This window comes from Clavelina lepadiformis, chromosome 4, assembly GCF_947623445.1.
Source record: "Clavelina lepadiformis chromosome 4, kaClaLepa1.1, whole genome shotgun sequence".
In the NCBI taxonomy this organism is placed as follows: domain Eukaryota; kingdom Metazoa; phylum Chordata; class Ascidiacea; order Aplousobranchia; family Clavelinidae; genus Clavelina; species Clavelina lepadiformis.
The window spans coordinates 8,106,378-8,120,924 of NC_135243.1; the positions used below are offsets into that span (position 1 = coordinate 8,106,378).

Sequence of the window (14,547 nt, forward strand, 5' to 3'; positions counted from 1 at the left end):
ATTTCGCCAATACAGTAGCAGGTTGTCTTTTCCGATTACTTTCTGTAGCAAGTTAACTATGTCAGGAAATTTCAAAACAATGAGAGAGGTGTAAATTTAACTCTAACTTTAATTGCTACAAATGCTTGTTCAAAGGTCGGTAGATTTATGTTTTAGATGTACAGAATTTACGACACTCAAAGCTTTTTCTTTGTACGTTAGCCTGTATGTATCATAGTATAATAGATTAGACGATATGTATGTTACGGCACGTTTTAACTTGCGCACTGCTCACCTAAAATTCCGTTATGCTATTGCTCCAAACAGGGTCAGGTTCTCTTAAACAACAAACAACAGAATTTCTGTGAACCATAACGTTTTATTGTGCAAGAGGAGAGATAAAATTTACCACTCGTATTTCATAACGTAGGGTACATGTAAAGACTATTTACAGTGAAAAAATTCATGTTTATTTTGCCATAAGATATTTGATTTTCTTAAGAAGATATTTAACAAATCAACGTGGTCGCATTAAACATTGTTGCTGTTTTATTGATATAGTGAGTCTAGGTCTCTATGAGGTCAATAAATGAAGACATAAAACTGAAAACGCAAAATAGTTTTTAGTTGATACAAGCGCTTTGTTTACGATTGCCACATATAGTAGTCTGAAAGCCATATTAAAACTACAGTATAAAGAATGCAACAAGGCAACGCGTGAACATCTCAAATTGATATCGGTGGGCACGGAAAATTTTTTAGACACTGCTGTTGCAGCTTTTTGCTTAATTACATATAGGCTTTGCATTTCAGGGAAGCGAGACGTAACGCAAGTTTACTGTACGAATAAGAGCCCAAATTGGCCGTTAAAGTTATAGTTCAACGAACATGAATGAGTGTCATATATTCAGGTTTGTTTCCTCAATTCAATTCGTTTCTGCCGCATTGAGATAACAAATAAAGGGTTGGGTGTGTGTGCTACTGTAGGTGAATACACAGAGTAAGCGGATAATGGGTTAAAATATACGCCATATCCCTTTGGTGTCTGAAACAGGAAGTTATAACCTACTACATCCAGTGACTTTTACGTTTAGCAGAATAAGCCTAAACCTTGTCACAGTTACTTACAGGTTACCCACCAGAAGGATAGGTTCTGAAAGTAAAGGTCATTTCTTTGCAGGAATTAGTTGAATATCCCAATTTTTAATATGGAGGCATTGTTGCGCAGAGTGCAACATCATTGAGAAATGTGAAATCCCAACGTTTATAAGTAAACCTTCAAACATCTTGCTGTAAACTTTGGATGCAGACCATTTGTTACAGATTAAAGGCACTATATTGATTTCTGTTTACTTTTTATTTATCTATTAGAGCAACTGGCACCGTTGTAGGCACGAAAAGGTTAGGCTTAAGTTTACTTTGGTGTAGTTGAAAGGACTGATATCATTGTAAGTAGCTGGAAACAATTTTAAGTTTGTTTCAAAGTTTTCATTTTTTTCTGTGGGTCTTAACTGCTGATTCAAGAACGTAATAATGTCGAAGCTATATCCTGGAACGTCTCCGATTCAACAGCACGAAGGAGGTATGTACTGTAGTAGAGCAAATTTAGGCTGAACTGAAATTATTGTATATTGTGTGCGTGTCACTGTGCAATTTGTGACCACAGCTAAATGCTTGGTCCGATGATCCTCGGATAATGGGCTATTGTAGTGCATGTTACGGTTACTTACGGATTGTATTGATACTCTACGCTACGCTACGGTACTCTACGCTACGGTACTCTGCGCTACGGTCACCCGTTGTTATTTTCATTTTTAGTGGATTTCGACGATTCGCAGAGCGGAACGTACCAGACGAAGAAGAATGCCCCAGTTCAAATGGAACTTAAGGTAGATGTCGATCAGCTGGGACCCTTCTCAAAAACGACTGATTGCATCAGTGGAGTGTTGACTCGAAAGTCCAAATCTATCTGGTAAGTTCATGCCATGAAGATACTGACCGCTGTTTGGGCTATCTGAAGTTTAGGAAACTTTTTCCGTGATTCGTTTAAAACTTGACTTTTTGTATGATATTGTGATAATTTTAAATGTTATTGGCAAAAATTCACTTTTTTGTTAAAATTTTTACCCATGCCTTCATCTTAATGTCATTGTTGTAACGGAAAACGTCCAGGCTGGCCCTAATTCAGTGAGCTTTGGTTTAAAGAAAGAGCACGTTGTGATATGTGAAGAAATTTTTCCCTTATCAATTGGCAGGCTTGTCCATGGGACATTTTTTTCTGTCCCATCCCATCCTATCCCATAGCAATTCATGCCTGTCCCATCCCATCCCATCCCATCCCATCCCATGGGATTCCCATCAAAATACAATTCAATAAATGTTATTAAATTTATGGAAATTTAAGTCTAATGTCTATTAGAATTGACTACATGTACAAAGAGAGATACAAAACGACAAAATTTATTGACTTTGTTAACTTTAAAGTTCAGAAAAGTTGTCTATCTATGACAATTTATTATCATTGGTACTCATATTCCGAGTCATGGGAATTGCAATTCGTTCTGTTCCATCCCATCCCATCCCATGGGACATTTCCCATGGGATTCCCGTGGGAATCCCATTCCCATGGACAAGCCTGTCAATTGGACCACCACGGCATGTAGAAAACTAAAGGCCCGAGTTACCTGGAAGAACCGACCAAAAACGTTTCTCTCGTTTTATTGTACAAATTTGTTATTCGTCTGAAGTCGGCCAACTCATGCATTCGCTATATATGGGCATGGTATGATAATATTTATCCTCGGACTGAGCGAAGTATTTACACGACTTAAACCAGGCGATGACTTTTCATCGCTCGAGCCCCGGTTACCGAGCTGGCTTTTGTGCAAGTTCGATTGTCACACAGTTTTTTGTTTTTAGATTTTGTATATCGTATAGCCCGAATTTGAAACTGTTCACCAGGTTCACTGGGCATTAAAATTCAACCATTACGTTCATTAAGACGAAGGTAATCGTCGTTAGTGCCTTGCCGAGGGTATTACAAAGGTCGAGCCATTGGCAATCCAACACGGGTAGCATTATTGTGAGCCTAACGCCCTAACTACTCGGCTGCTAAGCCGACAAAGTGCATGTTCGTGTTCTGTATAAGTGTATATATTCTTCAAATCGCGCATTCGTCAAACCTATGAGATACTCCAGTTTCCCAACAAACTGTAAGTAGAGGCAAACAAAGTTACAATCAGTTTTCTTTATAAAATGTCTGATATGGTGTTAGGTCTGGGAATGCGTCAAAAGCTTACTTCAGGTCTTACTTTGGCTCCGGCGTGCAATACGATGGCCAAAAAATCCACGCAGTCATTTACGTGTTGCTAAGCGACGGGGGAAAACGAGATGGCCAAGTAGAAATAAGCGTGAAGTCGTCACGTTCGGGTTTGGTGTGTGACGTCAAGTTTAAAATCGAATCGTCCACTGTTACAATCAACGGTGCGGAACGGATCAGTCAGGTGAAACCCGCCTCAGCAAGTACAATATTGTTCTTAATTACTTTGCGAAATAAATAAGTTCCCTTTGTTTCACTGAAGTACAGTATTTTGGTGATGTCACGTTGGACATTGACTTTGTGGAGAAAGTCATTTGGCCTGTGATCAGATTGGAGAATTATACTGGAACAAATGCAAGCATGAAATCAAGAGAACTGGATCTCTTTTCAGTGTTTAAAGATGCAGGCTTAAAGCTGTACTTCGTCGACGAAAACAGCCAAAAGGTTAGAACAAAATGTTTAACATCTGAAAAGACTCTTATAGCTATATCAACAAGCCAGAGTTCACAATAAAAAAATTGTAACTGGGTAACTGCTCATATTGCGCATTTTGGTGCATTTTATTCTATTACCATAACAAAAAAATCTTCAAAGTTATCTCCCGAAATAGGATTTTGTAGAATTGTACTTTCGACAATGGATATTCCGTTTGTTTAATATGACCACATATTGATCAAAAGATATTGCAGTATTTATATTAAAGTGGGTTATACTTAAATCTTTAAGGTTAGAATTTGCTCTTAATGCTTCAAAATAAATGGGTGTACATTAAATAATGCAAAGAGACATTCTGTTCAGATCTGACAGCACATTTTTTTCCAGGTCGAAGATCCCACTCCAGACACAAGGTGGACAAAAGCGGACATGTATGCGGTGATGAAGGATTACTTCGACGGCTACAAGGGCAAAGGCTTTAATATCTGGTGTCTCTTGGCACAAAGGCCTCCAGATTCAAGATACATGGGATATTCTTTTGACCAAGATGGGAAAAAAGGATTTGGTTTATTTACTGGGTATATAGGAGACTTGTGTTTACTTGACATGCTTTAGTGCCTATTCAATGCATCTTGTACAATTCTTATCTTATTATCATCGGTCAGTAGAGTTATCGACAAAGCATTACCAGATTGTTCTACAAGTGAAAAAATTTTATTGATACTTTTTCCGCAGACACACGTCGTTCAACGGGATGGACAGTGATGACCCCAAGGTAAAGGCAACTGCAAACAGGCGGTTTCTCCACTACATGGTGCACGAGTGTGGTCATTGTCTGGGACTGATTCATCCATTTGAAGATGGTTAGAAACATATGTTAGGGTATATGAAGGTATAGCGCAGGGGTTTCTCAGTCGGGGACCAATTTTACGTTCTACCGTTGTCGAGCTATACCGAGCTATAGTATAGTAGTATGGGAAGATGAGGCAAAGCGGGACACAAGTCTTTCATGTTTTCGTGCTTGTTGTGCAACACTAGCTAAGCGAAGGCTAGTGCACACGCAGTAGTGAAGTAAAAAGTGTTTTGCAATCAACAATCGACATTTTTTTATTGATGAGCAGGGGGCCACGTATTTTGAGGGTCACTGTAAGGGGGCCACGAGCTATGAAAGCTTGAGAACCACTTGTATAGCGTATATAGGCAAAAGTATTTATTTTACTGCAAGGATATTTTACCTCGTAAAGTAACTCCCATAGTCATCAATTTGCTTTTGAAACCAGCTTGTTTAATAGTAATAGAACAAAAGATATTTCTGGGTCATAGGGAACTCGGATTCTCTATCCTGGATGAATTATGCTTGGAAGTATGACTCACTCCACGGACCTGGAACCTTTTACGACAATTTCGAATATTCTTTTTCTGACGACGAGCTAATAACTCTACGTCATCAACCGAATAAGGTTTCTCATTTGTGGCTAGAATTTTATTGAAAAAAAAAAATTAAGACTGAATGCAGTTATCAGTTATAACTTATGTCGTTTAAGGAATTCGTAAATACGTACGAAGTGGAATCTGGGGAGAAATTCGATGTACTCGATGCACCGAAAGCAACACCACCTGATCTTGGAGAGTCCGATGATGATGATGAAAACGATGAAGAAGTCCATAGAGGCGGGAGGCCAAAGTCAAACAGGAAGATCTCGTTCAAGATCAAAGTCAGAAGTCAGCCCTATTTTAAAGTAAGCTTTATTTTCAATGCATTTTTGTAATATCTTCAACATAATCCTCCTAATCGATGTTAGCAGGTTGTAGCATATATACGTAGGGTACAATGCTCGATATATTTTGTTCGACAGGGTGATACAGTCGAGTTTGAAGCTATCTTATGCAACTCTGGAAGATTGCCTTGCAGAATAGATCCGGATTTGAGCTTGGGTGGCGGGAATATTTCCGTTTACATTACCGATCCGCTTGGCGGTGTGCAGGTGCAGTACGTACTGTTTTACTAAAACTAGAGGTTTGTGTCTCAAAAGTTGGAGATATCGAAATTTCGATCTAATGATTGATGTTCATTTTTTCTTTGTGAGACACTCTACAAGGAACGATTATTAGAATGGAAAATACCAAATACGTTAAAAAGATTTAAAACTGGTTATGCTTCACATGAATATTCAAATACACATACATAGATGAGTCAAGTGTTTTACAAACGTTTGAAAGCCTGTTATATATATTCACTTCTATTCTCGTTTCGTAGGTGGCTAAGCCGTTTGTTCAAGAAATTGATTCCCCAACACGTCGCTACCTGACTCTGGGAAAAGCAGGAAGTCGTGAGAATTCTGACGTGTACAGAGAGATTGTTCCGTTGATCCAATCCAACCGAGGAACTATGTTTAGAACTTCAGGAAGTTACCAAATAAACGCGGTATACGAAGGCAGTGGAATGACAATTCCTTCAGGTAAGGACAAGCACTCGCCGGACTTAAAGACGTGCGTTTTTTGTGAAGTTTTATTAGATCCAAAAATCTCTAAAATTTAAGGCAAAACATTTTACAACTGGACGTAGTGAAGGTCACCAACAAATCAAGGAAAGCTAAATTAAAAACATGTTCATAAATTACTTCTTTTTCAAACATACATGTACGCAATTGTAGAAGTTGGCTGAGATTTTTAACATTCCGTCCAATATTTAGAGTAATGGAAACCTAAAACTCTACGGAGTCTATATATGCGAGTGTATACTACATAGTGCATACTATGCCACAAACTACATAAAATGCTGAAAATTTATTAATTGTTTTAATCAGATACGGCAGAAGTAACAATAGAGGACGATCGAGAAGACGACGCATCTAAGGACGAGGTGACTGGATCAGAGCTCCTCTATATACCATTTACGTTTGTTCACACATTACTTTAAAAGTTTTGACTAAGTGAAAATTAATGCCGTGGTTGCGTTGCTTATTGCTGAATGAGACTAATAATATGGTACGATTACCTATTGGATTGATAAAATTTCACCCAGGGTTAACTTAACCCACGGATAAGATTACCTGTCGTAAAACTTGTCTTTTATCCATCTCTTATGTGCACCGGCATAGGCTCGAATATCGATATCAGTCGACGGATCGCTGTCGGACTCGCAAAAACAAGTCATGGATTTCTGGATGAGTCTGATGAAGAAACCCATCCAAGCAAAGCTGAAAAGGATTCAAATGATAACCCAGCTCCTCCGAGGGATCAACAATGGAGGAGTGAAAGTAACAGGAAAGAAAGATGCTCTTCGAAGTCGGAAGAAGCATCTAAAAATTGAGAGAAGTCAACCTTTGAGATCAGCAAAAGATTCGATCTTGGATACCACAGACATTGCCCAATACTTCAAGAGGAATGTGAGCGAAACAAAATGTATAGCAGTAAATTTCGTGACTGGTTAAAACTGTTAAAGAAATCCTACTCGACATGGCTATGCAATAAGTTTAATCGACAGCAAAATTTAATGTTGCAATTTTCACTGTACTTCTACCAATCTACCGTAAACTTACTGGAAATCGTTTTAAAGCAAAGTGATCTCAATTCATTTCTGCCTATGGTGAAGCAGTAAGAAATTCCTTTGTTTATGCAGTATGGTGATGATCTTGTGGATGATCTTCACTATGTCAACTTTGTTCTCACAAGAGGAAAGATCCTTTGCGGGATGAAAGATTTTAACCAAGCTGATGTAGAATATAATCAACTGGTTGCAGATTTGCTGTCAGGGAGCGCAGATTTCGACTTCATGAAAAGAACAGCCAACAAATGGGAAAGCATCCGAAACCCGTCAGGTTTGTGGACGACCTTATTTTAGAGAGGTAGGCTTTTTACAATAATATATCTTGGATTTACTTTCTAATTCCCTGTACATTGAGTCGTTTATTGTGTGTTATTGCGTTTACAGTAAAAGAAATATTTTGTTACATATCTTACCACACAGCTTCGTCAGAAGCTTTGAGTGGAAATTACCAGGAGAGAGTGGAAAAGTTAATTGATTGGATGCCCGAAGAAGAAATCGTGAACGAAGAAGACAAGTCGGGCCTTGGCCTTGGCCGGTAAGTCAAATACATGCTGCAATTTAAAAATTCAAGTTATTAGTAAATTGCATCCGTGTTGATGATAGTTTGCCAACGTCAGCTATGAGTGGTTGCCTTTGGAAACGTTGTTTCATATGCTTTTGTTACTACAGCGTTTGGTAAACGTAAGAAAGTTAGTTTCCAACATGTTTGAAACAATCATTAAACAAGTCATTTTATAGCTTTACCATTTCATTTACCATACCATTTACTATTCTTCACATTTAATCTACACAGCTGTTTGTAAACGGGTTTTCCCAGCAAACGTTCCTTGTTCATGTCATTTAACCATTCCAACTTCCAAAAATGTCTTATCGTATATGCTCTGCTAAGTTAACCTACAGGCGCAATTGTGGTATTACAGTAGCACATATCACAATTTTGCAACAGTTTTCAAATAACTACAGGCATGCGACGAATTATTTTATTATCTGTTCACCAGACATATAAATTTTACAGGCCTTTCAACAATTTCGACGACAGACATCTCCATTTGGCCTTTAAATTTGCAGAAGACCTTGAAAAGATGGAGGAAAATACAGATGACATTGACGCAGTCCTCGATTACGCCGAAGGAGTCATGAAAAGTCTAGAAGTCAATACGGGAGTTTGTAAGTGGGCTTTGGAGACGTTTATCGTTCACAGCAAACTGGCAAAGAAGCATCGTATCAGGTGAGAGGCGATGAATCGAAAGCCTATATAGGCTACTTGTACTTGGCTTAATCTACGCTGGCTTTGCTTCTGCTTGTTTCATTGTATAACCACCAAAAGAAAAGGTTTGCTTAATTGGATTTAATTGTTCTCGTAAAGTTAAACTCTTTAATTTGACTTTTTAACAATCTGCTTAACGAAAACAGATACCCGGACCCACCCAAGCGTGACCCTAAAATGACGTCAATGGCCGCGATCGTAGAAACGAAGAGAGTCGGGAAGCCGGAGGAATCGTGGATGCACTACTGGAGATGCGACGCTGACTTTAACTATCATCATCGGTATGATTTGAGAAGTTCTACAGAGCTATATACCGTTAGCCTACAAACTTTTACTAATCCGGTGTAGCGTAATACGTAATTGATCTTTCTACGGGACAAAGGTTGTTTTTTTTCAAACAATTTCACTTTTTTTATGTTAAATTTCACTTTACAGTTACGCTATTATCAGAACGTAAATCAACATTAATTTAGCCTATGCTGTTCCCTGTATCTCGTTAGCTAACTCTTACCTTGCATGGCATAACCGTTAATAACTGAAGATATGTAAGTCTGTCTTGTTGGACATTTTTACCCAGCATCACCTATAAGTTAAGAATAAAAAAATCCATCGGTGAAGTAGTCATCTACTCCTGCGATACAACTGCAATCGATTAACAGTCGCGTTTATTTTTGTGCGCCAGGCACTGGCATGCTGTTTACCGCGGAGTGAGATCCTTCGATTTAAAGGAAAGGAACGCTCGGCAAGGAGAGCTCTTTGGTTACATGCACACACAGATGCTGGCAAGATATGACGCAGATAGAGAATCCTGGGGCCTGGATCCGGTTGCTGTATGTTGGAGTTTGATACTTTCCTGAAACGACTCTTTTATACGTCTATTAATAGTGTGGAACTACTTTTTCTTGTCTAAAGCAACTTCGACAGTCCAACGTATAGCTGCAAAAGAAATTTAGTCACAGCCCAATTCAGTCTTCCGTACTCATAACCAAATCCTTATAAAGTCAAAATTTTTACAAACAATAATTTCGTTACAAGATTTAGCAATCTACACAGTTAACTTGTATTAGACATTGTTTGTCTTTCAGCCGTATGCATTTTCTGAAAAAGAGCCCCACGGATTTGACGCTGGATGGGAGTTTCATGAGGCTCGTTCTCATCGTGAGTTTGCACCACGTCCTTCTGGCGAAACTTGGTCGTCCAATTTTAAAAACAACCTTGAGGATTGTGAAAATGCTATTCGGCACTATTTTAAAATCGGAGAATTGCCAACAAGAAGTGGTGGAAAGTGAGTTCGACAAATCTTGATCAAGCAGATGAATAATAAACTGTGATAAACGTCAGAAATATAGCTCAAAGTTGCACAAAATTTACAAACCTAACGTCTTAAACGATCCAAGTTATTTTTGCTTTAATTACAAATATGTCAAAGCATTTTTTTATTTTATTTTAGTCTTAAAATCGATACGAACGTTGCCGGTCACATCATTGAAGCGACGAGTGACGAATGGGGTCACATATTTGGCAGTTTTCATAATGAGGGTCACATGGCCTTTTGCTACACCAAAAACATACCAAGAGGCGTAAATTATAATAGACGTTTCATTCATATTTTTATGAGTTCTAATAAGTGACGTAATAATTTTATAAAGTGCTAAATTATAGACAAGACAACGTTTAACATCTGGCTAAGATTTTCTCAGCTGCAATAATTTAAGGATTTGGTTTTGGGAAGTCTGTTGCGGTGAAAACGACTTTGATATTTGCTTCAGAAAACAACATACATGGGATCGTCGCTGACTGCTGTCCGTGATCCAATCTTTTTCCGTTGGCATAAGAGAGTAGACAACTTATATCAAGAATTTAATGACACAATCAAGCAAGAAGTAAGCGAGGATGCCCCCGGAGTTGTCATCCACCCGGAGGACATCGTTATTCTTCCTGGAACGGAGGCTCCGGACGGATTTCATGAGTACGAAATAGGCTAAGCAGTTTGCAAATATTTATAGTGTGAAGTTTTGGTGTATCTATAAATATAAGACTTTGTCATGAAGATTTTATTCTGTAGGCTATTTTGTTGAAAGACATTTTATTATTTAAGTCAATAATTGCCTATGCTTAAGAACAAAGCTAATTAAAGTCGTGCGATGTCTCCTTTGCAGATTCAAAGGTTCAGGCTGGAAAAATAAAAATTTCAAAAGCGGTCGGATTCAAACTTATCTCCGGAAACCTACCCTTGCTTTTGAATGGGACAACAAGCTAGACCACGAACCTTTCAGCTACCACATTCGGATTGCAAGAAAGCCCGGGGTGGAAGGTATATAAATTTTTGAAAAATTTTATTTTGCAAAAGTGAATACAACTATAGACCCGCTGGTAGCGTCACAGCAGAAATCATCGCACAAATAGCTTTATCAACAAAGGCTGACAATGCTAGCTATATTCGTACTTTTTGATCTTTCGTTTCTGTTTTAAATTAAATTTAATGAATTTAGACCTACAGACGTTTTAATGTAAAGTTAAGTAGTTTTACTTTAAACAAAGTAAAACTTAATTGTTTATTTACATTCCGACATCTGATTTTTAGGCGTACTGCCCTTAACTGTAAGGGTGTTTATCTGCCAAGAAAGACATGTGAACAATAGGAGGTCTTGGATTGAAATGGACAAGTTTGTCCATGTGTAAGTGTTTTAATAAGAAATTCTTTTTCTATACCAGAGAACTTACCAGCATGTTGGTTTTACCTGCATTATCTCCTTCATAAAAACTATCCAGTAATAATTATCCAATTCTGACCTTTAATTTTGTCCAGGATGCAAGAAAATGAAACACATTCAGTTTTGAAACGTCTGGACAAGGAAAGTTCGGTAATCAAGCGTATGAAAGAGGATGCAATAAAGAGCAAAGAGACGCAGTTTGTCCCAACTGTCCCAGGAAATTGCGAATGCGGTTGGCCATACTCTATGTTGCTTCCTCGCGGAGTCAAGGTTTGTTATAACGTTGCGACTAAAGCAGTTATTCAGTTAATTGTACCTGATAGGATATTGTACAAAGTAAATCATATAGTAATTTTTGACATGTTTTTTTTTTATCGCAGATCGATTTTAAGCTATAACCTGTAAAATTTTAAGGTTTAATATATATAATAATAGTATGTAAAAATTAAAAATAAATAGTTAACCCTATAGAGTTGTTGTTATGTATGTTTTTAAAATTGTACTGTAAAATCTTGTGAGCTACAATTTGTCAGAATATATTGCAACAGGGACACGACATGAAATATGTTGCAGGGCGGAGAAAAATGGGTACTTGGCGTGTTTATCAGTGACAACAAACACGACGGGATTAAACTAACCACCTCCTGCGGGAGCATGAGTTACTGTGGAACCAGAGATCTGGACTACCCTGACAGCAGGACCATGGGTTATCCATTTTCAATGCCTATTTGCATTGGAAAGAATTTGGTATGTTTCAAAACCCATGGGTTATAAATTTAGTTATAGTTGGCTATATGAATTAAAAGTTAAAACTTTTCATAGTAATATACGTTAAAAAGTTACTGCATTTGGCTAGAATGCACTTCTGATACCAGTTAGAATAACAACATGACATTAAAATGAAAGAAGTTGGCAAAACGTGTTTCACTCTGAGAGCAATTCGTTCAAGATGGTTCTCTATATAGCACTATCAAGCAGTTTACTAAAACGAAGACAACTCCTTGCAGGTAAAAATAACAGAAGCCGCCGAAAAGCTCACTAATTTCAGTCTATCTCCTTTCCAAATCAACAACGATTTCGAAATGGAAAAGCTGCCAATTGACGTTCAATCTCCGTCACAAAATAACATGGTTTGGGCGCCCTACAGGATGGTCGGTTCAACAGGCATTGGCATATACAAGTAAGAGCAGTCTTCGGGAATCGGCAAATGATGGTTTAATTTTTGCAACCCTATAGAAACGTCGAGTTCTTCTCTGCCTTATATTGGTATATGCAGACGAACAAAACGATACTGTAGGTCTTACACGTCAGGTTAAAGAAAATCTAACCCGAAAACAGTTTTTATAAAAAAAAAAACATTTTAAAAAAATAAACAGCAAATATTTGGAACAAGTATTAGTGTTCATTTATGTTTATGCAGTAAAAGCAGATTGACCGGTCGCTTTCGAGTTCGATTGGATGACAAAGATTTCCGAAAAATGTCGTCTTCTCGGATTCGTATTCGATTTGCTGGACGTCCTGACTCTTCTTACAACATGAGCGACGTCAGAATAGGTCTGAGAAAGGGCAACACAATCGACATCGATACACGTTGCAACTTACCGGTGACTTTCAACACTGCAAATGGAGTAGTTGTCACCAAAGATGGTGTGACAAGCGACGAGATATTTCTTCCGTGAGAAACGCTTCTTCCTGTTGTTTTGTCAATGCTTCTCCCTACAAAGTGTAACGATAATTTTCTAACACACAGAGTCAAGACAGGCAAGGGCAATGATTACTTCGTCACTTTTACCCTGAAAAGCCCGGGATGCTACGTTCATTCACCTGCAAAAAAAGCAACCGTCAGCATCTATATTCCAATGTCTGCAGCGAAGGAAGCGACGAATCAGGATCAGTGGACAACGCTGAAGCCTTTAATTGGCAAAAGATACCGCAGTCTCTACTGCGTTCAATGTGTTGTAGAATAAAGAGTGACTCACTTGATGTCAAGTATAAACCCTGCCCTGGCTATTGTACGAACATAGCAACAGTAACTACTATAGCTATTACTTGGATTAGGCTTGAATGTAGATCATTTTCGGTATAACCATATAACCAAGTAGAAAATATATTATGAAAACTTACTGCGTAGCCTGTACCTCTTAAAACAACCCATAGGGCAACAGCTGGTTATGGGTTTGCTTAACATTGCTGTTTGCTTGTTTATTTAACGGTTATTTGCGCACTAACACAATGCGCTAGTTTAAATAAAGCATAGTTCCCGTATACTTTCGTCTGAATCAAAAACCACGCTGCAGTAAAACACTCTATACTCTAATTACGCTACACGATTGTATGCTGGTAAACAAAAAGAACTAAACGCACTTAAATCATGTAGAGTGTTGTTACAAGAAGCGCTTGAGCCGCAGATAACTATAACTTAAGCTTACAATAGTCATAGCTTTTTATTACTCAAATTATTAGGCTTAAATTTATTAATCAAAGCATATTGTTGAAGTACATTGTCTTGCTATTTGCTGTTGTTGTTTGCTCGCTTTGCTGGTTTAGCTGTTTATCGAAGCATAAGCTGTATAAAATAACACAAACATCAGTCGACTTGACTTAACCGTATAAGTCATGGTTATAGAAATCTGCTTTGCCCCTGTTTTCTTTTCAAACATGCTCGCACATACCTATGTCATTATCATGTTTACGCGTATTTCCGCCAAAAATAACGAGTCTTTGCAACATGAAATTCTGCGCTCAATATTAGAACTTTGCAAATGTTTGTGTAGCCGAGATGCCTATTCAAAATATAACTGTATAATGCAATTAAACCATGTCGTGGTGTTTGCAGGACAGGGTGTATGGGCTATATAACAGAACTGTGATCTTACCATTAAACTAAATTTTTATATATTTGATAGGTTTGTGGCAAACTGAAATTTAATTAAAGCCTTACTAAATGTTAAAACAGTATCAAGCCAACTGAACTTTACCAACAGGCGCTTAGTAAGTCGATTTGTTTTTATTGTATATTACTTTGCGCTACAATAAAATACATATAGCCTATAGCGTTATTTTATATAAGTATAAGAATTTATATAAGAGATATTACCATAAATAATTATTCCATAATTTCACAGCCTTCGCAGCAACTTAATTTGCAAATCAAGTTAATAGAAAACGAATAGACCGAAAATAATCAGGAGTAGACTCACCGGCAACCTGCCAGCAACCAGTGTCAAGTTACTATACCGCTTGTAAACATCTCTATGCTTTTAGTAACTTCAGCGTGTATTTG

The 14,547-nt window shown here is 37.8% G+C and overlaps 1 protein-coding gene across 2 annotated transcripts; it reads left to right on the top strand.

Annotated features, from left to right (window-relative positions):
- The first annotated feature begins 1,351 nt into the window (after positions 1 to 1,351).
- Positions 1,352 to 13,231, top strand: LOC143452486 (uncharacterized). Of its 2 annotated transcripts, XM_076953483.1 has the most exons (27): positions 1,352 to 1,561; positions 1,798 to 1,951; positions 3,254 to 3,482; positions 3,566 to 3,742; positions 4,121 to 4,311; positions 4,469 to 4,596; positions 5,057 to 5,193; positions 5,278 to 5,472; positions 5,590 to 5,718; positions 5,991 to 6,192; positions 6,541 to 6,596; positions 6,835 to 7,122; positions 7,356 to 7,554; positions 7,704 to 7,818; positions 8,299 to 8,511; positions 8,697 to 8,831; positions 9,233 to 9,380; positions 9,636 to 9,835; positions 10,001 to 10,130; positions 10,320 to 10,519; positions 10,710 to 10,864; positions 11,135 to 11,228; positions 11,360 to 11,534; positions 11,838 to 12,011; positions 12,272 to 12,444; positions 12,685 to 12,939; positions 13,015 to 13,231. In XM_076953483.1, the coding sequence occupies exons 1-27, from the start codon at positions 1,513 to 1,515 to the stop codon at positions 13,229 to 13,231; spliced, it is 4,518 nt and encodes a 1,505-aa protein (XP_076809598.1). In that variant the 5' UTR covers positions 1,352 to 1,512. The 2 variants fall into 2 exon arrangements, with proteins under 2 accessions (XP_076809598.1, XP_076809599.1); XM_076953484.1 differs by lacking the exons at positions 1,352 to 1,561; positions 1,798 to 1,951 and having other exon boundaries at positions 3,348 to 3,482; positions 3,561 to 3,742.
- The last annotated feature ends 1,316 nt before the right edge of the window (positions 13,232 to 14,547 follow it).